We start from the raw sequence: 23778 nt of genomic DNA, 5'->3' as shown, positions 1-23778 counted from the left end.
AGGAAAAGCTCTCGCTCATCGTCTCTTTCAATAGGAAAGGATAATATTTTCTTCAAATTGGACTCAGCTGTCTCTGACATTATGAACACGCCCTTGTCAATTTTGGGCAGCAGTACAGAAGGGGGTTGCTGCTGCCTTCACGAACCAGGAGCCACAGCTGCTCGGTTGACAAACCCAGACATGGTCAGCCAGGTGCTGCCACCCACTGAGGCTTATTTCAAAGCAGAGAGCCGGAACACGGGGAGTTTGGAAGTAGCTGCTGCAACGGCTTTACAAAAAGGAATCGCTGTAGGCACAGCTCCATGAGCCACTAAAATAAATCAGGTCAGTGTTCTTTACAAAGATGACCACACCCCAAACTATATTAGAACAAAATATCCCTGGCCAAGTGAAGCTGGAGGCTGACCCTTGGGAAATGTCTGCCCCCGGCCATGAAAGCTCATGCAATACCTTAGACCAGTGGTTCTCAACCTTCCTAAAGCCGCAACCTTTTAATACAGTTCCTCATGTTGTGGTGACCCCCAACCATAAAATTATTTTCGTTGCTACTCTATAACTGTACTTTTGCTACTGTTATGAATCATAATGTAAATATCTGATATGCAGGATGTATTTTTATTGTTATAAATTGAACATAATTAAAGCAGTGATTAATCACAAAAACAATATGTAATTAATTCTATATTGTGAAATATTTATTTCTAATTACAAATAAATGAAATTTTGTCTTGGTGTAGCTTTGGTTTTTCTTGCCTAAGTGTTAAGAGTTTACTTTACTTCTACTCTTCTTTGGGGCAGCCCCTCAGATATTGGAAGACTGCTATCATATCACCCTTAAGTCCTTCTTTTCATTCAACCAGACATACCCAGTTCCTGCAACTGTTCTTCATATGTTTGAGCTTCCAGTCCCCTAATCCTCTTGGTTGCTCTTCTTTGCACTTTTTCTAGACTAGATTCTCCACATCTTTTAATAGAGGCAGCCAACATCTTGTCTGCTCCTAAATTTTGGGTCTGAAAAGAACCACATTCCGGAGGCTGGACAACCTTGGCTGCTATACAATCATACACACACATATACAGAGACACACAGTGGCTTTATTCCCACAGCCTCCTTAACTAAGTTGCCTGCAGCTGCATTCACAAACTTTCTTACCCTGCCTGGATGGATCTTAAACTTGGTTTGGGGTTGTTTACAGGAGTGATCTTAACCTTGGTGGTGGTGGTAAGCTTAACCTTAATTTATTGGGCAAACGTTGTGCATTGTTTATTTTTAATTTTTTTTAAAAAAAAGTTTTTTATTTTCTCTTTCAAGTTCATTCACAAATATACACTCTTATAATTACCATTAATTATATCATTATCATTAATCATTATTTTCTTACAAATATATAGAATACAGTTTGGGTCACTTTCTTGCCACCCCATTTCATTTTGCAGCAACCTTGTTCCTTCTAACTTCTCTACCTCCCTTCTCTGCCTTCTTCTTTCCTCCTCTCCTTCCTCCCTTCTTCTTCCCCTCTCTTTCCTCCCCTCCTCCTCCCTCTTCCCCTCTCTCCTACTCTTAATTTCCCTCCCTCTGCTTTTACCCTTTCTTCCCTTCCCTCCTCCTCCTTCCTCCCCTCCTCCTCTCTTCTCCTCCCTCTTACCCTCTCTCCTGTTCTTAATTCCCCTCCCTTACTTCATCTGCTTTATGCTTTCGTCCTTTCCCTCCTCATCTTTCCTCCTTTCCATTGTTGCTCTTGCTTATTTACTTTCTCTGATGGGTTCTCGGGGTGGCATTTCAGGAAACCCAACTTTATATTTTCATACATATCATTTTCTCTGTTACTTTTATTTCTAATAATAATTCCACTTGTATCATTTTTTAAATTGTTTACTTGCATTGCATTTTTTGGCTCTTTTCCTTTGTGCATGATTTATGGTACTTTTAGCAAGCAGGTTTTCATTGTGTGAATGGGGCCAATTCGGGCTCTTGAGCTTGGCTCTTGATGAAAGGTCTGGTTGTGGATTTAGATATAGTTAAAAGTACCTGGCAGAGGCGTGGAAAATATAATTACAGCCTGGAGCAGGACTAAGCCCCTCCCTCCCTCGCAGGAACACTTTCCCGCCATTACGAAGTCTCCGAGGCTAATTGTACAGGGTGTGCGTGAGCACCTTTTTTTTACGCCGTGGAGCCGTGGCAATGTGCTGCGCAGCCGGCGATGACTCCGTGGGGAATTTCAAGGAACACGAGGTGGAGTCTAAAGTTTAGAGTTGCGCTGGTCTCAGCCACCCCTGTGAAACGGTTGTTCGACCCCAAAAGGGGTCGGGACCCACAGGTTGAGAACTGCTGCCTTAGACCAATCATCCCTAGATGAGCTCAGCCTCCCAAGGCTGTTGTGGTGAAGAAAGAATGGAATCTAAATCTAACAGGTTGACTAAATCAGAACCGCTTCATCAGGTAAAGAAGAAAAACAGGAGAAAACTATTGAATCTGATAAGAGACCCCATGTATTTGGCTGTCCCCACAGGTTAGCAAGAATATAGTCCTCAACTTACAACTGCCCACTTAGCTACTGTTTGAAATGATGGTATACTTATCACCGGGATCCAAAGTTCTGACCCTCCCCCTGCCTGTGGTCACACAAGCACACTCTGGGCACTCAGTCCTTACAACCATTTGCAGCGTTTGGCAACTACAATTTGAGGTTTTTGCTGAAAATTGGCATTTATTTCTGTGTTTCTGCAAAAAACACTCATTGCAGATAATGGATTTGTATAATGATTGCCACAAAAATGGTTGTAAAATCAGGCATGGTCATATGGTGACCAAGTTCTTGACCAGCACAATTTACAACTGTAACTTTGGGTTCAATTCTAAGTCAAGGATTACCTGGAGTAACCTTTACATGAAGTATTCTCCTCGCCCCTCAGTGTTTACAGCAAGTGGTTAAAGCTTAAATTTGTTGCAGAACTAGACTTTATCCATCTCTTCCCATTTTTTTTTACATTTTTCCCCCATTTCTTTTGGCAAAAAATGACACGCTACTGATCTTTGCAAATGCTCTGGAAGCCTTATACACAATGAAACTCAAAATGCTATAAAAAAGCTAATGCTTCCATTACACAGGAAGTACATAATTAGACATTATGAGATTAATACTGTAATAAATTAGTGAACTGTTTACAAGGTGAGAAGCAGGGGTGGGTTTCAACCGGTTCGCGGTGGTCCCTGCAAACCGGTTGGTCGGCGAACCCGGAAGTAAGTAACTTCCGGGAACGGCGAAGGGCCCACCGCCCGCCTGCGCTCCTCCTCGGTTTTGATGAGTTCTGCGCTTCCACGCATGCGCAGGACGCATACAGCGCCTGCGCGATCCTCCAGGAGCAGCTGGAGCCTCACACAGGCGCTAGTACGCATGCGTGCACCGCGCACGTGCATGAGGACGCCGCCGGCCCCGTTCCAACCGAACCGGTTGGAACGGGGCGAGAAACCCACCCCTGGTGAGAAGCAAAGACATTTGTGGTGTAAGCTCTATAATTTTTCAAATCTTCAATAGTAAAGTGGCATTTATTTTCATAGCATTTTATTGAAGACACACGAGATCATTTGAAGCAAAAAGTTGCAATTTGTCATTACAGATGGCCCTGTAGATCTCATACTTAAAAATTTTCTCATGGGTCCTGCAACGTCCTGCTTCATTGGTATTCAAGAGCATGTGATGATCTTGTTTCAAAGCTTTTGCTGTATCCTACTTGTGTCCTTTCATCTTTATATTTCTGTACTGTTTATCATGATTGCATGTTATTTTGACTGCAAGATACCACAAGTATATGAAATGGATAGAAACCTTCTTACCTACATAAGGGAACAGAAACAAGCCATGGACCCTAATGTAATTCTTTCTCAAGTACACTTCAGATCTGAGCCAGAAAATATTTTTCTGTATGCTGAAAGAATCAGCTTTGCCAATCTTAATCATCTATTTTGCCAAGTACTGTGAATATGACCCTAAACAATTAAGAACCTGAAACATTACTGTAATCTTGAAGTCAAATCCAAATTTGTAGCACAGTTCTTATAGGACTGATATACAGCCTCAAAAGTGACTTCTCCCTGTTAATTCCCTTAACCATTCATCATATGATTTAACCTCCAGACCACTTATTATTTTAATGGCTCTTTGTTGCACTCTTTCTAGAATCTCAGCCTTTTTGTATTGTAGCAACCAGAATTGGATACAGTATTCCAAGTGTGCCCTTACTGGTGCAATATAGAGGTACTATCACTTCTTGTGATCTTGATGCCCCCTCTTGATGCATCCTAGGACTGCATTGGCTTTTTAGTAGCTGCAGCACACTGCTGAATCACACTTAGGTAGTGGTCCACCCTCTAACAGTTACTATTGTTGAGTCAGGTACTGCCTATTCTGTACCTGTACATTAAGGTTTATCTTGCCTAAGCGTAATACCTTTTCTCACTACTGAACTGCATTTGTTGGACAGGGCCTAGTGTTGAAATCTGTCAAGATCCCCCCTGTATCCCGAGTCTAACTGTTAGTTATTCCATACTGCTTGGTGTCATTTGCAAATTTCATGAGCTCCCCTTCTATCCCCTCATTTATATGATTTATGAAGTACTGTTAGTTATTCCACACTGCTTGGTGTCATTTGCAAATTTCATGAGCTCCCCTTCTATCCCCTCATTTATATGATTTATGAAGTACTGGGCCCTAGACAGAACCTTGAGCACCCCACTGCATGCTTCCCTCCATGTAGATGTAGTTCCATTAACTCTCACTGAGTTCACTTGGTCAGCCAACTGTGAAGCCATCTGGTGGTGGTGGTGGTGCAGTCTTATCCCACATTGTTCTATCTTTCCAAAAAGTAGGCTGTGATTGACTTGTCAAATGCCTCACTGATACTGCAGTCCAAGTAAACTATATCCACAGTATTTCCCTATCCAATAATTTAGTTACTTTATCGAAGAAGGCAATAAGGTTTGTCTGGCCTGATTTGTTTTTAACAAGCCTATGTTGGCTTCTAGGGATCGTTTTATTCATTGCTGCAGCTTGATCATCTTTTCAAGGAAGAAATGGTCATTTAAACCAGTGGTCCCCAACCTTTTTATCGCCGCGGACCAGTCAGCCTTTGATAATTTTACCGTGGCCCGCTGAGCGCGCGCAGGGATAGGGGGGTGTTGTTCGCGACGACACATTGATTGTCGTGGGGGAAATAGGGGGTGGGAGTATTAGGTATCTTCACTACCATATATAAAAGGAGATACTATCTTAAATAACAAAGTGGGCCCCCACCTCCAAAATATACTAAAAGAAAAAAGATTCCATGTGCTCAACTAATTTTTTTTAAAATCATCACTATATTATGGACTACAGACATATATATATATATATATATATATATATATATATATATATATATATATATATATACACACACACACACACATACATACATACATACATATATACATACCGTACGTATGTACGTACGTATATATATATAATGTCCAAATAACAGGAAAAGCGCTTCAAGGACCAAAGTATATTCCTTTTTTGCAGCCTTAAGAGAACTCTCGTTTTTTGAGGCTCAGAACCAGGCATTCTCGTGGACTGCAAAAAGGAAACGCGACCCGGGAGCGCAGCCTCCAAGAGTCCATATCGCCAATAACTACACGTGGGGGGAAAGGAAATGTGTTTTGTGAGGAAGAGAAAGAGCGCGCTTCACCGATGCCCGTTGGCGAAATTTTGGAAGAGAGGCAAGAGACTTCAGGCACCGAGCCCCCACCCCTGGCTGCGGCAACTGGAGCGGGCGGGAGGCAGGGAAGGGGTGGGCAAGACCGCCGCTTTTCCACCGTACGCTGCCCCCCATCTCCCCTCAAAAGACCCCACCCCGCCCTTGGCTGCCCGACGTTCTCTCTCTCTCTCTCTCTCTCTCTACCTCTCCCGCCGTTCCTTCTCACAAGCCAAGGCTGGGCGGGGAAGCCGCCAGGGCCTCCAAGGGCTCCGCTTCCAGCGCATGGTCCGCCCCCTCCTCGCCTCGCTTCCAGGCGAGCCGACTGAGGCGAGAAAGGAGAAAGAGGCGGAGGCGTTCACTGAGGGGACGGCTGACTCGGGGAGGGGGCGGAGGTGGTGTAGTAGCGGGGGATTCTTCCTCCTCGCCTCACTTGCTCCTGTGCTTCTGCGCAGCTCCCCCCCTCCGGCGACGGCGCTGCATGAGTGAAGAGTTGGCCGTTGCATGGCCCCCGGCCACTGCAGCGATCATGGCCCCCGGTCGCTGCGCGGCCCGGTGCCAGGTACTCCACGGCCCGGCACCGGTCCGCGGACCGGGGGTTGGGGACCACTGATTTAAACAACACAATCCAGATTTCAGGAATTATGCAAACTCAAGCAAGGATATCCTCCACATTAAAAATATGTCCTTAAGGTTTATTGTTCATTCTACTGAAGTCACTATTTTATAAAGCAGCATTATTGATTTATTTGTGATAGGTGTTGCACTAGAAAATTTCCAATGTCATCTAGATTAGAGGGTATTTCCAGCTTTTATCACAGTAGTAATTGAGAAAATGTAGAACTGCTGCATAAACTTGGATATATTTCCAAAATTGGCTTAATTAAAATGGACCCATTACCTTAAAGCAAGATCCACTCTACTGGTTCAATAATTCTAGAATGAAGGTGCACATAAGACAGTACCAATGTCTGTAATATCTACATTCACTGTGTTTCATTTGTTAAAAATTGCTTGATACAATGAAAATGATGCAATCCCACCATTTACTCAATGTAGTTATATTTAAAAGCTACAACATCATTTGAATAAGTTTCAACAAATTGCGAAGCAATGTAATTATCACATTAATTATAAAACCAAAATCAGAATATGTAAGAATAAGCATCAAAATTCTAACACTGATGCCCAGAATACATTAGCTATTTATCAAGTTAGTTATTGTTGGCCCTTTGTTCAAATAAGCACTTAGTATATTAAGCAATTAGCATATTCTAGAATAGCCACACAAAGCATGCTGTAGAATTAGAAATAGCATCACAGTAAGATGATTTTTTAACAATGATTATTAAATGAATCACAATGAGCTTTATTCTATACATTACATCAAACTATATAACTTTATAAGCACAGTGGAGTTCACAGTAATGCTAAGTCAGGGGTGGAGTACAAAGCCTTTCTTGCATAAAGGCACACTTAAGTCTTTGGGTGGCATGAGAGCCCCCAGTCAAATGGGTGGGGCTGGGGGGGAAACATCTAAATTTGATTCATAATAAATGCATTCAATACATTTTTCTGTCACTTTAAAAATGTGCTAACAAACTTTTGGTCTTTCTCAGATTATGAAACCTCATGTTAAGCTGCCAACTAACCACATTCAAGTCTATGCAATGCATGAAATCTATCAGTCTGCATTAAACAAGGTTATTGCAAGAACATTCATTTCATCTCAAGTCTACCTAGCCAAAAAGCTCTTTTGCATCTACCTACAAAGGAAAATGTTTTAAATAAAAAATAGCTTGATTCATCAAATCCTACAGTACTATGACAAAACCAGATCTGAGAGTAAGCCAAGAACAGTGAGGCAGCAGAGGTGGACTCGCACCAACATACTCTATGAACTTTGATGCAGACTTGAACTGAAAGCCCTACCCCTGAAGGTCTTTCAGAACAGGCTTCTCTACACTCCTTTGATGGTTGAAAGACGTCAGCACTTGTTCCCACCCAGGCTGGTCTCTTCACAGAATAGGAGATGCCTTGGGCCACTGTCATCTGGTGTGGCTGTACTTTCTTAATACTCCTCCACGCAGAGTAAAATCTGGATGGATGACTCGCCCATCTCTCACGCATTTCCAATAAATATGACCTCAGGAATTATTACCCAGCAAGAGTTAACATGCCTGTATTTCAGAGGAACTGAAACCAAGAATCCACATATGTGTGCTCATTTACTGGCTTGAAGCATTGGCTGGCTCATTCTGACATCAGCAGGCTTACCTATAAAGACCCCCTCCCTGCTTAAGAAGTCGGGTTCTTTTAATCAAAACATAAAGTTAAACAATTGATCAATATTATTCCACTAGTCAGCTGTAATGCTTTATCTTTAAATTCACTTTTTAAAAAAATAAGAGTGTAACATTGTTTCTACCACTTTTTGTTTCTTTTTGTTCAGTAAAGCAATAAAAAAGGGAAAAATGAAAGAAAGACAACTTTGCACCTTGCATAATGCAAAGTCAGCCTTGTGTCAAGGTGAAGATGCTGATCTAGAAGAAGGAGAAGGTGGGCCCTAGCCTTCCCCCCCCACACACACACAGAGGCTGGCTGGGTGAAAGAGGGCAATCCCTCTCTCTCTCTCCCTCTCTCAAGAAACTCAAGATTATTGGCAACTGACTCATCTACCACAGTTGCAATTTCTTGGGGTCATGTGATCCTTTTTTGCCATCTTCTGACAAGCAAAATCAATGGGGACGCCAGATTCACTTAACAACTATCTTGCTAACTGAACTGCAGTGATTCACTTAACAAATGTGACAAAACTCTCTTAACAAACGTCTCACTTAGCAACAGAAATGTTGGGCTCAATTGTGATTGTAAGTTGAGGACTACCTGTACTTATTAGAGAAGTTTGTTGCCTTGAGGTGACCAAAGTTGCAAGATAGACAGATGGATGGATAAGATAAATAGATGGAGAGATAATGACCAGAACCACCTCTCCTCCTGGAATATCAGATGCCACTCAGGGGCCTCGTTCAGCTTTCCAGTCCCTCCTTGGCTGCCCCCCCCCAATTTTCCTACCCCGGAGAAAGAGGAATCTCTGCACCTGCCGACGAAGACCCGAGCCCGGCCAGCCCTTCGCCTCCTCATCCCGCCCGCCCGCCCGCCCGTTTGCTGGCTCGGCCGGCGGCGACGCCCATCGTCCCACGCGGGGCTGCAGTGGCGAAAGACAGGCGAGTGAGGCGCTCCGCTTGCAACCTCCGCGCGGGACCCTGGCCCAGGCGGGGCGCTCTGCACGCGCTCAGAGGGCGCCCATGGCCACGCGCTTACTTGTCGCGGATGATGGTCTGCAGCTCCCGGATCTGGTCGTTCATGGGCAGGAGCTTCAGTTGGGCCGCCGTCGACCCCGGCCAGTCGTGAAGCGCCCCCGTCGTGGTGGTGGCCGCCTCGGCGCTCGCCTCGCCCGCGCAGCAGCCGTTCCCGCCGGCGCAGCAGCATCGGCTGCCGTCGGCGCTGCTGCTGCTGCTGTCCGGGCTCAGACTGTCGCCGATGCCCGGGCCGGGGTCGGCGAAGCGCAGCTGCCGAGGGCCGCCCTCGCCGCTCGCCGGCATCCCGGGCTCTGCCCCCGCCGGGCCCACAACGCGCCGGTCGCGGCAAGGCATCGCCTCCATGCGCCGCCGGAGCAGCCACGGCGCCCCGCCACGCGCTCCGCTTTACCTCAGCCGCGGGTCCGCGTGCCGGCCCATGACGCGACACAGCTGGGCCGCTCCCATTGGCCGTCGCGGCTGCCACTCGGCGCCGCGCCGCCACTCGGCGATCGGAGGAGGGGCCGGCGCCCGCCCACTCTCGCCCCCTAGCGAGTGCGCGCGCGGCCTCCAGCCCCGCCCAACCCCTTTCTGGCCGAGGCGGGAACTGTGCGGCCCACCTGAGGTGCTCCGTCTCGTGCTCTCTTACCTGCGCGGAAGTGCCGTGGGCCGGGCGGCCGCTGGCCCCGCGTGGGCCTCCCTGGAGTCCGTCCATTGGCTGCTGTTTCTCCCTGAGTGGGAAGAGAGTTCGCGCCGGCGGAAAGTCCCCAGCGCCCTGCTCGTTAAACTACGTTTCCCAGAATCTTTCGCGCGAAACCATGACTCTTAAAGGGGCAGCTTACATAATTATTATTCTGCGTGGGAAAATTGGACCTTCGTTGCTGCGGCCACTTTCTCGTCGCATGCAGGCAGGGCGGCTTCGGTTGTGCACAAGCCGCAAAGGGAGCGTCTTCAGGCAAAGAAGCCGCAGATCCCACTTGCAAACCGCAAGGACTGCATTTGCACAGGGGGCCAAAATAGAAGGCATTTCTGAATGGCGAAATTAGGTTCTCCTTGAGATGGAATAATTTCAGCGCTCCGTGCATGCCTTTGAAATCGCATACACAAATAGCCCTTGGCTTATTACCACAATGGGGAGCACAATCCCGTTGGTGAGCAGGGCGATGGTTGGTTAGTTCTAACCGATTTTACGACCTTTTGCCGCAATTAAGCAAATCACTGCAGTTAAGTGAGTCGTGCAATTGTTGAGCGAATCCAACTTCCTCCGTTGAGTTTTGGAAGCCAGCTGGGAAAGTCACAAATGGCAACCACAGTAAGCTGCAACGATTGTAAATACATGCCGGTTGCCAAGAGTTTGAATCTTGATGTAACGGGATGCTGTGAAGGTCATAAATGCAAAGACCGGTGGTAAGTCACTTATTTCAGTGCTGTAACTTTGAATCAGTGGTAGGTTCTAGATCCCGTCGCAACCTGTAGGCTGCAATGGGGCTGGGCGCCCTTGTTGGGCATGCATGCGCACGCCACTGCCCAACGACAGATGCTCATTGGAGGTCGCACAGGTATTGCACGCTGTGCACGCACGCAATTGGCCCATTTACATCAAAAAGTGGTAAGGAACGGGGGTGGGCCAAATGAGCCACCGTTCCGGTACGGTGGCCGCTGCTCCCAGCTACCACGGATACACCCGTACCGGGCTGTACTACCCAGAACCCACCACTGCTTTGAATGATCACTAAATGAGTGGTTGAAAACCGAGGATTACTTGTAGCCGCTATCTGTTTTTAGTAAATGGTTTATAGTGCAGCATATAACACCATAATATCTAATTTTCTGTTTTATACAGAGTTCAGTTTAAACAGAAACACTCATCCTAATATAGTTTGCACAGCGAAGGTCCATACCAATTGTGTCCTAATTTTCCTAGCTCTGATGAAACAGGTGCAAACTTTTATCTCTTTCCACTTATTTTTACAACTTTTTTCTCTTTGCATTCCTATGTTTATATTAATTTCATTGCTATTTTCTGATTTTAAATGTATTATTTTCATTTAATATTTATTTTATACTTAATATCTCCAGCTTGAGAAAATTAAATTGAATTGCGTGGTTAAGAATTGTTTTTCCAAAATTAACATTTTTTTTTATTTAAAAGCCATAAGAAAATAAACCTGAGGTTTTTACTTAGTAATTTAAATTATGCTTATATTACATAAAAGAGGCTAAGGACTTGATATTAAAATCAAAGTAAATAAAGTGCTGCTATGTCTCCCTGAGTAGGAAGAGAGTTCGCACTGAGTTAACAGTATTGGAAACCGTGCCAGCACATTAGAATAATCCTTGGAGACTGACTTATTCTTTAGAACAACATAGACAATTCCATCATGTTCTATTTTATCTTACAACATGAGCCATAAAACTAGTTCATTTTTCAGGATTGTGTGGAAAGTACGGAAAACACTCTACAACCTGCATACATGATCAAAATTGCCATCCTTCCATCTTGAGTATACATATATTGCATAAAGATGCAGTTTTGAATTTGACTGGGAGGTGGGGGGAAGAACTACAGGTAGTATTTAATGAAGTGACTGTTAGAAGTTGTGATTGCACTGAACAATTGGTACCTAGGTTGGGTCCTCAAAGTTACGGGTGTTGCAGTAGCCCCCATGGTCAGAATAACAGAGTTGGAAGGGACCTTTGACCTAGTCCACCCCTTGCTCAAGCAGACCCTATAACATTTCAGACAAGTGGCTGTCCAGTCTCTTCTTAAAAGCCTCCAGTGATGGAGCACCCAACAACCTCTGGTGGCAGGTTGTTCCACTTGTTAATTGTCCTCACTGTTAGGAAATTTTTCCTTAGTTCCAGGTTGGCTCTCTTCTTGATCGGTTTCTATCCATTGCTTCTTGTCCTGCCTTCAGATGCTTTGGAAAATAAGTTGACCCCCTTTTTTGTGGTAGCCCTTCAAATGTGATAACATTGATAATGATAATACTACTATCATGTACCCAATTCCTGCAACTGTTCTTCGTGTTTTGGTCATGTGATCAATTTTTGGATGCTTGACAGCCTGCATCAATTTTTGGATGCTTGACAGCCTGCTTGCATTTACAACTGCAGGGTGTCTTTGACTCCCCCCATCTCTGTCCTTTTGGATGCCCTGCAGTCTGCTGCCTCTCTCTGCTATTCCCTATGCCCTACACCCCTGCCACACCCAGCTGACCTGCACTGTCTTCTTGCCCTGCTGACAAGACATGACTAGTGCCTTTTGCCAGGCAGCTGCTGGCTGTGCAGTGAGGCGTCCCGAGTCTTTTCTCGGGGAAAGGCCAGCCCAGGTGTGCCTTGTCAGCAACAACAGAAAACAGTGAAGGTTAGCTGGGGATGGCAAGGGTGGTAAAGTATAGAGCAGCCAATAGGGCAGCGATGTGGAAGGTAAGTGGGTGGGGGAGAAATGAGTACCGCAGGACATAAACAGCAGACTAATGACAATGCAGTTATTCTAATTATTGCAAATGGGGCTACAGAAGCACTGGTGCAGTCATGAGATCTTTTGCTTAATAACCATTTCCCTAAGTGATGGAAATTCCAATCTCAATTAGGCTTGTTAATCAAGGACTACCTCTACTTCAATTTATTCCTCTCCTCCTGTTTCCTATTCTAGCTCTTCTGCTTTTAAATGTGCATATCAGCCCCCCAAAAAGCAAAAGATTCAGCAGGATGAATGATCACAAAGTTATGACTGCAAGAAAGGATTTTTATCATTGAATTTATTCCAGTCTTCAAAACCTCCCTCACATCTTTTAAGTCTTATTTATAAGTTGTTGTGACTGCAACATTGTACATTTAACTCTAAAAATAAAAAAATGTGTTCGGGTGTCTGATCAATAGACTAACCATTTATATTAAATTTGCAGTTATGTTCAATTCATAACCCTTAATTTTAAAAGTGTTTTACTTTATATCCATTTATCTCAAAAAGTCCATTGCAAGCATGACCAATTCAGGGGACAATTAATTTTAGCATTTCATTGCGATAGATTCCCAGTATAACTTTCTATTCTTAATCGCTCCAAGGCTCTTGTTCCTTTTTTGCCAGTCACTAGTGATGAAGTATTTTATTTAAAAGATTTTGGTTGGACAGCAAATAAATTAACTGGGAATTTTTGCAAGACAGCGATACTGAAGCCACCTGGAGTCCCCTAAAAGTGAGCAAGGTTTTTGTCCCTATCAGTTGAAGAACCGGATACATCTCAAGCCCCGGGCGCGGCTTCTGCTCGGCAGGAAAGAAACAAGCGACGGAATGAGCTCAAAGAACCCAGAGGAAGGGAAGGAACGATGGACATTTTATGACTTGTGGACTTCAACTCTCAGAATTCCTGAGCCAGGTTTTTTTTTTTAAGTAACTTCTTGCTCTGGCCATGTTGCCACGTAGTAAATGGCTGGCTCAGGGATTCTGGGAATCGAAGTCCACAAGTCATAAAAGGCCCATCACTCTCAACCCCTGAAATAAATGAACAATAAGCAAATAAACAAGAGCCATCTCGAGGAGGAGGAGGAAGTTTTCAGTTTATCCACCTAAAGTCCCCATCAAGTCAGCCTTAGCCAACCTCCCTCAGACCTCCTGGGACCCTTCCAATTCTATTCTCCAACTCTATTGTCTTGATATTCTCTCTCTCTCTCCCCCCCCCCCGCGCGAGCCCAGGTTCACTTCCGCCAGCGGGGTCCGCCCCTTCCGCTCCTCGACTTTCCCCTCCAATATGGCGCTGCTGAGAGCTCTACCGACCCACTTCGGTGACCGGGCGGCGGCGACGGCGCTTCGGGCCAGGCCGCTTCGCGTTACCTTGCGCTGGAGGGGCCGGTCGCTTCCGGAGGCCTCCCAGGTAAGGCGGCGGGGCTCTGGCGCTAGCGAAAGGCCTGGAGGGGTCGGGGCCCCTCCTGATGGGGCCGGGGAGAGAGTAGAGAGCCCGGCAGAGGCGAAGGACTCCGGGGTCGGGCCGTCTTAGCGGGACCGCTCGTGGAGAAGTTGTTTAGGGCTCACCCGGGGAGCGGAGGATCGGCTGGGCAGCTTAAAGTTGTTGCCCTGAGTGTTCCAGGAATCCCAGAATGTCTCCCACCCACCCATTCTGGCTCAGAAGAGGATGAGGTTGCCTCGTTGGACAGCGTTGGATAGCAAAGAATACAGTGAATGTTTTTACATTTGCTCAGGCTGAATTGACAAAAACAATTATTTTTAGGAAGGGTAAGAAGCTTTGCTGAGCATGAAAGGAAAGCCTCACTTAAAAAATGTGACTTGTATAATTTTATGATTTCTATGATAGTTGGGAAAGATGGTCATGCTATTGAGTCTTCACGGTCTTTGATAAATGAGTTGACATCTGCACACTTAAGGCTAGCATTATATTTTTAAAAGCAGTATTTTTCTTGGAAGATCTTAGGCTAATCATACAGCTTCTAGAACAAGTTAATTGTGCATAAGAAGATCGCAGATCAAGGACTTATCTTGTCTTACCGTTTAACAAATGCCATGCCTTTCAGGTCATCAAAGTACAATATTCCTTTCCATGTAACTCAGCAGTTACTATTCCAACTGGTACTTTGGAAGACCAGAGCCCCTGAAATGGTTACTGCTGTTATACAGGAACAAGTACACTGTTCAAATCAACTGGGTGGATTCACACAACATGCTTTTCAAAATTAATCATATCACATTTTAACTGAGTTTAATGGCCATGGTGGTACAGCAATACTTTCAAATTTGTGAAAATAAATAGGCAACATAACAGTGTTCCATGTGCCTCAGTGTATAGTGATGCCAGCCACATGACCACAGAAATGTCTTCAGACAATGCTGGTTCCCTTGACTAGTAGATGGAAATGAGCACTCCCCTAGAGTCTGATACGACTGGACAGGGAAACCTTTAACTTTACCTTTGTTTATTGAGGAAAATGGAATTTTATTTAACAAATAAGATATTTTGGTTGAAACTGCCAAGAGTATATACATTTAATAAATTCATTTTTTAGAAATGCCATTTTCTCTTTCTGAAGACTTTAGATACAAAAACTGTCTTTGGAAAATGATACATATTTTGTTGAATAATCGGCAGTTTCATATTTGAAAATTTAAACTGAGATATATCATCCAGACAAATAATTTATTTTCAGATTTTGAAGCTATCTTGACACTATTTGCATTTGCCTTCGTTTTCTGACATTCTTCTTAAAGCTATCTACCATCTACCAGGAAGAAATGTCCCTCCCTCCTGATAATGTTTTTTTTTTTACAAGAACTTTTTATTTTCCATTTTCATAACATATAAATCACATGTATACTATTACATAGCCAATATCATATTGTATTAAGTAATAATTACATCAGTTCCTCTTGCCATCAACTCCCAGAAAGATAAAAACCAATTATTAGCTCTTCTGCTCTCCATACACCACTTTCTTCTGCCTCTCTCCTCCCCCTCCGTACCTCCTTTCTTCCCTCCATCATCCTTTTCTACTCTACTTCCCCTTCCTTTCTCCTTCTCCTCTCTCCTCTTTCCACTCCTCCTTATTCTCCTCATCTTCCCCCCCTTACCCTCTCTCCTATCCCTCTCTTCATATCTTTCTTCTCTCCTCTGCTTCCCACTCTTCCTCTCATTCACTTGGTGTATTTCAGCTTCTGAGCAAACTCCATTCTGTGCTGATGGTATTTATGATTCCATATCAATATACTTAACATATCTTAGTTTTAAAGAAAAAATAAGAGAAGACAGTATACATGTGCAATCGTATTACTTTAAAATCTAATACCCCTCGTCAAGCCTAATATACTTCCCTCCCTCCCACCCTCTCCCCCACCCCCCCAACCTTCCCTCCCCTGACTTCCCAGAACCCATACACGGTATAAATCTTTAACAAAAACAGTCTAAAATATATTTGAAAAAAGAATATAAAATAGATAACATCTTTAAATTGAGCTTAGCTCCTCCTTGCTAGGCTAACTTTAAACAATTTATATCATTCCTGATCTTAATTATAAGCTATCTGGAATTTCTTAGTCCCATATTTATTTTGAGTATAATCGATCCATTTTTTCCAGTCTCGTTTATATCTCTCGTTTGAGTAGTCCTTAAGATATGCAGATATTTTAGCCATCTCGGCTAAATTTGTGAATTTCAATGTCCATTCTTGAATAGTAGGCAAATTTTCCTTCTTCCAGTATTGCGCCACCAACAATCTAGCTGCAGTTATTAAGTGCAAAATCAAATTAATCTCTACAGCTGTACAATCAGTAATTATACCTAACAAAAATAACTGAGGGGTAAACTTTATCCTTTTTTAAAGAACATTTTGCATAATCCACCATATTTTTATCCAAAATGCCTTAACCTTTTTGCAAGTCCACCATATATGAAAATATGTAGCGTTGAGAGAATCACATCTCCAGCATTTGGGTTGTAAGTTCGGATACATAGAAGCCAACTTTTTAGGATCTAAATGCCATCTATAAAACATCTTGTAAAAATTTTCTCTCAAGTTTTGGGCTTGTGTAAATTTTACATTTCTTACCCAAATCCTTTCCCATGTATCCAGCATTATTGGTTCTTCAATATTTTGAGCCCACTTTATCATACAGTCTTTAACTAGTTCTGTTTCGGAGTCCATCTTTATTAATACATTATATAGTCTCTTTATATGCATTAAGCTTTGATCTCTTATTTGTTTAAGTAAATTATCCTCGACTTGCATGAAACCAATTTTTTGATCTGTTTTCCACCTGGCCTGTAGCTGTCCATACTGGAACCATGTTTGGATTACCTTTTCCTCTTTTAATTCATCCCAGGATTTTAGTTGTAATACCTTTCTAGGGTAAGAAGCTGTCTGTAAGTAATTATATCCTGTTTTTGTACTATGTTCATATTTTCTATTGCATGTCTAGGAATTGCCCACATGGGTATCTTATCATTTAATTTGTATTGATATTTTTTCCAGACCCGCAGTAGAGCATTCCTTAAAATATAACTTTTAAAATTCTTGTCCTCTTTTTTGTTATATAGCAGATAAGCATGCCAACCATATACCAGATCATGCCCCTCAATATTAAGTATTTTATCATCTGTTAAATTAATCCAATCACTAATTACAGATAAAGCTACTGTGTGATAGTATAGTTTTAAATTGGGTAATTTCAAACCTCCCCTCTCACGCGCATCTTGCATTATTTTTAGTTTTACTCTCGGCTTCTTCCCTGCCCATACAAATTTATTAATACCCTTCTGCCATTTTAACAGGTTCACATCTTTTTTAAGTATTGGTAGCATTTGGAAAAGAAATAAAAATTTAGGTAAAATATTCATTTTCACTGCTGCTATTCTTCCCAGCAAAGATAACTGTAACTTGTCCCATTTTTTCATCTCTGTCTGTATACTATGCCAAAGTGGTTCATAATTATACTTATATAACTTCCCTTTTGAGGTTGAAATATAAACTCCTAAATATTTGACCTTTTTAACTATTTCATATCCTATCATTCCTTCTAGTTCTTCCTTTTGTTTAGTATTCATATTTGTAGCTAATATTTTTGTTTTCCCTAGATTTATTTTAAATCCTGATACTTGACCATATTGATTCATCATATTCATTAAGATCTTACTAGATTCCTGCGGTTGGGTTAATATAACCAAATCATCCGCAAAAGCACGTACTCTATATTCTTGCTGCCTAATCTTAATTCCCTGTAAGCCCTCCAAGCCACGTATTTTATTCAACAATATTTCCAAGTTATGATAAACAATAATGGGGACAAGGGACAACCCTGTCTTGTGCCTTTTTCAATTTGAAAAGAATCTGTTAAACTTCCATTAACTATAATTTCAGCTGTTTGCTGTTGATATATTGCTTTGATTGATTGTAAAAAATGTTCTCCTATTTGCATTTTTTTCAGTGTTTTCAACAGGAATTGCCAATTAACTCAATCAAAGGCTTTCTCAGCGTCCAAAAATATGAGCGCAGCAGGAATTTGGTTATTCTTTCCCAAATATTCTAGTGCATTAACAATTAATCTCACATTACTTCTCATTTGTCTCCCTTGAATAAAACCTGTTTGATCATTATGAATCAATTGTTGAATAACCAACATTAACCTATTTGCTAGTATTTTAGTAAAGATTTTATAATCTACATTAAGTAGTGATATAGGTCTGTAATTTTTTGGTTGAGTAATATCTTGGTCTTCTTTGGGTATCAGGGATATAAAAGCTGTCTTCCAAGATGGGGGTACCTTACCTTCCGTTTGAATCTTATTAAATAATTCCTTAAGAGGTTCTACCATTTCTAATTGTAGATTTTTATAGTAAGCCGCTGTCAAGCCATCTGTACCTGGTTCCTGCCCTACCTTTAACTGCTTGATTATCTGTAGAATTTCCCCTGAGGTTATTGGTTGATTCAATCTTTCTCCATAGTGAGGGGGGAGGAGTATCCAGAATGGGTTGACCTTAACCTCTCGTGATTGGATTGAGTCAGATAAGCTCTTTGGGCTCCGCCACCTGGTACAAGGCATGCCCAGTTTTTCTGACTCAAAACGATCGTGAGACGTTGCTTATTCTGGATCTCCAGCAATTTACTAGGATCTAAAGGAAAATTCACTTGGACCCATCGAGTTTTGCCTCCCTGCTTCGCACACAGCCTCCTCCTGCAGGATTGGGACTGCCACTAGCCCCCCTGGGGCAGCACGTTGCCCTGGCCACTGAGGACATCCGAAGACTCTCAGTGAGGACCTTGGCCGGGCAGCAGGAGGACGGGCAAAAGCCTCTAGCAGGCAGCCCTAACCGCTGAGGCTTGTAAGTCACTGGAGCGCTCCGTTGCTCCCCTCAAGGGTTGAGCGACGAACCAGGGCTTCCAAACGCCTGGAGCGCCCGCGCTGCCTCCACGTGGCCAGAGGATTGTGAGGAAGCCGAAGAAGCTGTTCCTGGCCACAGCAGCATCGGAGGAGAGGCAGGAGGAAGAGAATCCGGCTAGGAGCGCACGTGGCAAGCTCTCAGGAGCACAAGCCTCTCTTCAGGCACTTTTAAATTTCGCGCCCCTTTGCAAGCCGGTCGGCGCCATTTTGAAGCCGGTCGGACCCACATGGTCCAAGATGGCGGCGCCCAGCAGCTACCAGGAAGGAGAATCCCAGGCAGCTGCAAGCATGGACTGCAGCCCCACCGGAGGGGCAGAAGAGTAAGCATCCAGGTCAGTGGCTTCCCCAGAGACTGCCCGAGGAGGGGGGGGGGAGGAAAGGCTAAATGCAAAACCAAGCACCTTTCCCCCAGGGCAGATCCAGAGGAAGGGAGGGGTCACAAGCCCTCCAAGCCCTCTAAATACGAACGGAGGAGGCATAAGGCTTTAGAGAGGCTTTGCAAAAAGGCAGCCAGCCATCAGGACGCCCCAGGCAAAGGGGGAGAAAATCCAGGCACTTCCTTATCCAGTGGAGGCTCAGGGGAGAATCCAGCCCTGCCAGCCTATAGACACCTTGGGACTTGGGGGCTCTACTCAGGGGTGGCAATCCCCTACCACCCCTACTGTGGGGGCAGCCTTGCCTACTGGCTTTCCCCTTTTGGGCAGCCCCCCTGCTCAGGGGGGCATCAGCCCCAACCAAGCACCTCCCACAGGGGCCCCCAACTTCCAGAAATTAATGATGCAGGCTTTTCAGCAATACATGGCTGCAGCATTCCAACAGCCACAGCCTCAGGGCCCCCCCCTCCCACCCACCCCCAGGGCTCCTGAATTCCCAGAAGCCCAGGAGGAAGAGATTCACAGCTCCTCAGATTCATCCCAGGAGGACAGTGACAATGAAAGTGAGGAAGGCGAGATCAGAGAACTCAAGCTGTCAGAGGTTGAAGGCATGCCTCCTCCTAAACCTACATTCACCGGGTTGTTCCAGCCCTCACTGTTTAAGTCCCTGCTCTTCAAGGCCAAGGCAACGGTCAAGCTAGGCAACAGAGCAGCGGAGGCCACACCCCTACGCCAGGGCTTCTCAGCGGAGAACATCTTCGATGAGCAGGCCATCGAGGCAGACACTGTTCCTACACCCAAGACCTTCCTCGACCTGATAAGGTGCCAATGGGCATCTCCTACAACTGGCCCCTCACCCTCCTCTTCAGACAGGGTGTTCTTCAATGTGGACCAAGAGCTGGCTAAGCTACTTGCATAGCCCGCCATAGATGATCCAGTCGTGGCTCTTCATACATCCACCAACATGCCTGGGGAGCCAGAGGATGCCTTGAAGGCGGAGGACAAGAAGGCAGATCTCACCTTGCAGAGGGATCATCTAGCAGCGGCCTGGGCTGTGAAAGCATCCACCACAGCCTCCTTCATCATCAGATCTTCCTTGCTGTGGCTGCAGGAGCTACAGCAACGCACCCCCATAGCAGATGCCCGGTCACATCAGGACATCAACAGGCTGGCAGCGGCCATCCAGTTCTCATTGGATGCCACCCTGGCTGCAGCCAGATTTGCTTCCAGGGCGATTGCATCGTCGGTGGCATCACGCAGGCTGCTGTGGCTTCGACAGTGGCAGGCGGAGGTTCGTCACAAGTGGTGCCTGGCTTCGGCCCCCTTCACAGGGGACTCCCTCTTTGGCTCGGCTCTGGACCGGTTCCTGATTGAGAACAAGAGGAAGGTCCTCGCCACTGCCCAGAAGAAAGGCAGCTTCAGGTTGACTCCATACCCCAGACGCTCCTACTCCCGGGGTCAGGACTCTGGTTCCTTCTTTCGGGGTCAGGACTCCCTTAGGGGGTCAGAGGCAGGTTTCTCTGGAAGCAGGCAGTATCAGGGGGGATTCCCTGCTAGACAGAGGTACCCGGACAGACAGCAAAGAGGCAGGCAGCAGAAGCGGCCCTTTCGAGGGGGCGGAGGAGGCAGAGGGGGGCGCTCCTTCCGCAGAAATTAAAGCTAGGCCCAGCGTTCTCCCCATTGGGGGGTGCTTAGTGCACTTCGCTGACCGCTGGAACCTCACCTTCTCTGACAGATGGGTGCAGAAGACCATCAGGCATGGCCTTTCACTCGAATTTCTTTCCAGTCCCCCGAGCTTCTTCCGGATATGTCCGGTTTCTAAGAACCTGACCCGGAGGCTACTGATGCAGGAAGCCATCCAACACCTGTTGGAGATCAGGGCAATCCAGCCAGTGCCTCCAGAGCAACAGGGTCAGGGGCACTATTCCATCCTGTTTGTCATCCCCAAGGCCTCTGGGGGCTGGAGAGCGATCCTTGACCTGAAACGCCTGAACCGTTCCATTCGCTATAGGAGGTTCAAGATGCACTCCCTACAGTCTATCTTGGAGGGGGTTAGACAAGGAAACTTTCTCACTTCTATAGACCTCACTGAGGCCTATCTGCACATTCCCATTGCCCAGGATCACCGTAGGTATCTCAGGTTCTGCTACATGGGACACCACTGTCAGTACCGGGCCCTCCCCTTCGGGCTGTCTTCGGCCCCGAGGGTATTCACAAAGGTAATGGCAACGCTGGCAGCGCACCTGAGACAGGTCCCGGTGCGCATCCAATGTTACCTGGATGACCTGCTCCTGTAGTCATCTTCCTTTAGGGGCGCTCTGCGAGACCTAGACGTCACCATGACAGTCCTGAGGACCACGGGTTTACAGTGAACCTAGCCAAGAGTCACCTCCACCCCTCTACTAGTCTGATTCACCTAGGAGCCAGAATAGACACCCAGGCGGGCATGGTCTTCCTGTCGCCCGACAGACAGATAGCGCTTAGACAGCTAGCCTCCTCGATAGCCAGGAAGCGCAAGGTGTCCTTAGCCACTCTGTCTAAACTACTAGGCACCATGGTCTCCGCCATTGGCATCGTCCCGTGGGCTCGCCTCCACACCAGAGATCTCCAATGGTTCCTCTTGCCGTTCCAGCGAAGGCGCACGAGCTCTTCACAGACCAAGGTACTTCTCCCGGTAGAGGTCTCCCGCTCCCTGACTTGGTGGACGTCCCCAGCGATCACGAAGGGCGAAACCTTCTGGACACCAGAACGCTTGACGGTAACGACGGACGCCAGTCTGAGCGGGTGGGGTGCCCATCTGCTGGCTCAGATGGCGCAAGGACAGTGGACTCAGGCGGAAGGGACTCACAACATAAACTGGTTGGAGCTCAGGGCGGTCCGCCTGGCCCTGTTACGGTTCCAGAACTCGGTCAGGGGCCAGCACTTATTAGTCCTTACAGACAATATCACCACCAAGGCTCACATAAACAGACAGGGGGGGACAAGATCAAGGGCCCTCATGAAGGAGGCCAAACGTCTGGGTCAGTGGGCCGAAAGGAACCTCCGGTCTTTGAGGGCAGAACACATAGCGGGGGTGGACAACACCAGGGCCGACTGGCTCAGCCGGGCTGAGGTGGACAACTCAGAGTGGAGGCTACAGCCTGCGATATTCGAGGAGGTGGCCGAGCGCTTCGGGCGCCTGGAGGTCAATCTGTTCGCCACTCCCCTCAACACTCAGCTCCCGAGGTTCTTCTCCAGGTATCGGACACGGGGGGGCGGAAGGGACGGACACTCTGTGGAGCTCCTGGCCCAGGGGTCTTTTGTATGCCTTTCCTCCCTTGCCCCTGATTCCCAGGGTCATACGGAAGATCCTTCAGGAGGGGGCGGAAGTGGTTCTGTTGGCTCCTCATTGGCCCCGGAGGCCTTGGTTTGCAGATCTCCAGTCTCTGTCGGTGGAGAGGCCCTGGAGAATTCCCCAGGAGAGGATATCCCTCAGCCAGGGGGCACTGGAACACCCGGATCCTCAATGGCTCCAGTTGACCGCTTGGCGATTGAGCGGAGCATCCTGAGGAAAGACCTCTTCTCCCCCAGGGTGATACGGACTATCCAGGCTGCCCGCAGACCTTCCACAGAGCGCATCTATGGCTCCACGTGGCGGGCCTTTGACTCTTGGTGCAACTCCCGGGGGTACAACCCCATCCAGGCTACGGTGCCACAGGTTCTGGACTTCCTCCAGGCGGGCCTGGATAGAGGGTTAGCTCCTAACACAATTAGGAGACAGGTTTCAGCCATCTCATCAGTTCTCCTGTGTGGCAGAAACCAGAGCTTGACGCACCATCCCATGGTCAGGCAATTCCTTAAGGGGGCCTCCAATCTCAGACCACCTACGGTACACAGGTACCCTTCCTGGGATTTACACAGGGTATTGGATGCTCTAACGGGCGCTCCGTTTGAGCCATTACAAACAGTTTCCCTTAAGTTCCTGACCCTGAAGTTCCTGGTGGCCATCACCTCCGCCAGGCGGATATCTGAACTGCAGGCGCTGTCCACCAGGGAGGATCTCTCTGTCTTCCACCAAGATAGGGTGGTGTTACGGCTGGATCCATCCTTCATCCCCAAGGTGTGCTCCTGCTTCCATCAAGCCCAGGAACTGTTTTTGCCCAACTTCTGTCCAGACCCTTCTCACCCATTGGAGAGGAAGTGGCACACTCTGGACGTAGGAGGGCTCTGAGGATTTACCTCAGGAGAACCAGGCCAAACAGGAAATCCGAAGCCCTGTTTGTTTCCTTCCAACCAGGATCCCTGGGTAACCAGGTAACTTCCACCACTATTGGCATGTGGTTGTGAACCTGCATTGCCACTGCGTACCAATCGCAGGGTTTACAGACACCAAATCATATCACAGCCCACTCCACGCGGAGTGCAGCCAGATCCACGGCCTGGGCCACACAAGCATCCCTGGCCGAAATCTGCAGGGCAGCCACGTGGGCTTCCCCCTCTCCCTTTGTTA

At 46.2% G+C, this 23778-nt stretch overlaps 3 protein-coding genes across 6 annotated transcripts in view; 2 read left to right on the top strand and 1 right to left on the bottom strand.

The window, feature by feature from the left end:
- ZDHHC15 (zDHHC palmitoyltransferase 15) overlaps positions 1 to 7797 on the top strand; it is a 94538-nt gene extending 86741 nt beyond the window's left edge. Inside the window, exon 12 of the mRNA XM_087727548.1 lies at positions 7350 to 7797. The gene's annotated coding sequence lies outside the window, so the exon portion shown is untranslated. The remainder of the gene's footprint in view (positions 1 to 7349) is intronic.
- UPRT (uracil phosphoribosyltransferase homolog) overlaps positions 1 to 10071 on the bottom strand; it is a 57186-nt gene extending 47115 nt beyond the window's left edge. The window contains exon 1 of one of the 3 annotated variants that reach the window (XM_087727551.1): positions 9872 to 10071. In XM_087727551.1, coding sequence (XP_087583677.1) covers positions 9872 to 10056 — 185 coding nt within the window. In that variant the 5' untranslated portion in view covers positions 10057 to 10071. Of the gene's footprint in view, positions 1 to 9054; positions 9477 to 9871 lie in introns of those variants that run through there. The other 2 variants (XM_087727550.1, XM_087727549.1) reach the window with 2 other exon arrangements.
- Positions 10072 to 10214: 143 nt separating this feature from the next.
- The window catches only part of ABCB7 (ATP binding cassette subfamily B member 7), a 110798-nt gene continuing 97234 nt past the window's right edge, over positions 10215 to 23778 (top strand). Inside the window, exon 1 of one of the 2 annotated variants that reach the window (XM_014068863.2) lies at positions 10215 to 10436. In XM_014068863.2, coding sequence (XP_013924338.1) covers positions 10422 to 10436 — 15 coding nt within the window. In that variant the 5' untranslated portion in view covers positions 10215 to 10421. Of the gene's footprint in view, positions 10437 to 13757; positions 13907 to 23778 lie in introns of those variants that run through there. The other variant, XM_014068862.2, reaches the window with a different exon arrangement.

The sequence above is a fragment of the Thamnophis sirtalis genome, unplaced genomic scaffold (genome assembly GCF_051295495.1).
Source record: "Thamnophis sirtalis isolate CommonGarterSnake01/CBP01778 unplaced genomic scaffold, rThaSir2_p1.2 scaffold_13, whole genome shotgun sequence".
In the NCBI taxonomy this organism is placed as follows: Eukaryota; Metazoa; Chordata; class Lepidosauria; order Squamata; family Natricidae; genus Thamnophis; species Thamnophis sirtalis.
The sequence above is the reverse complement of the archived record's forward strand: the minus strand, read 5'-3'. Positions and strand labels throughout refer to the sequence as shown.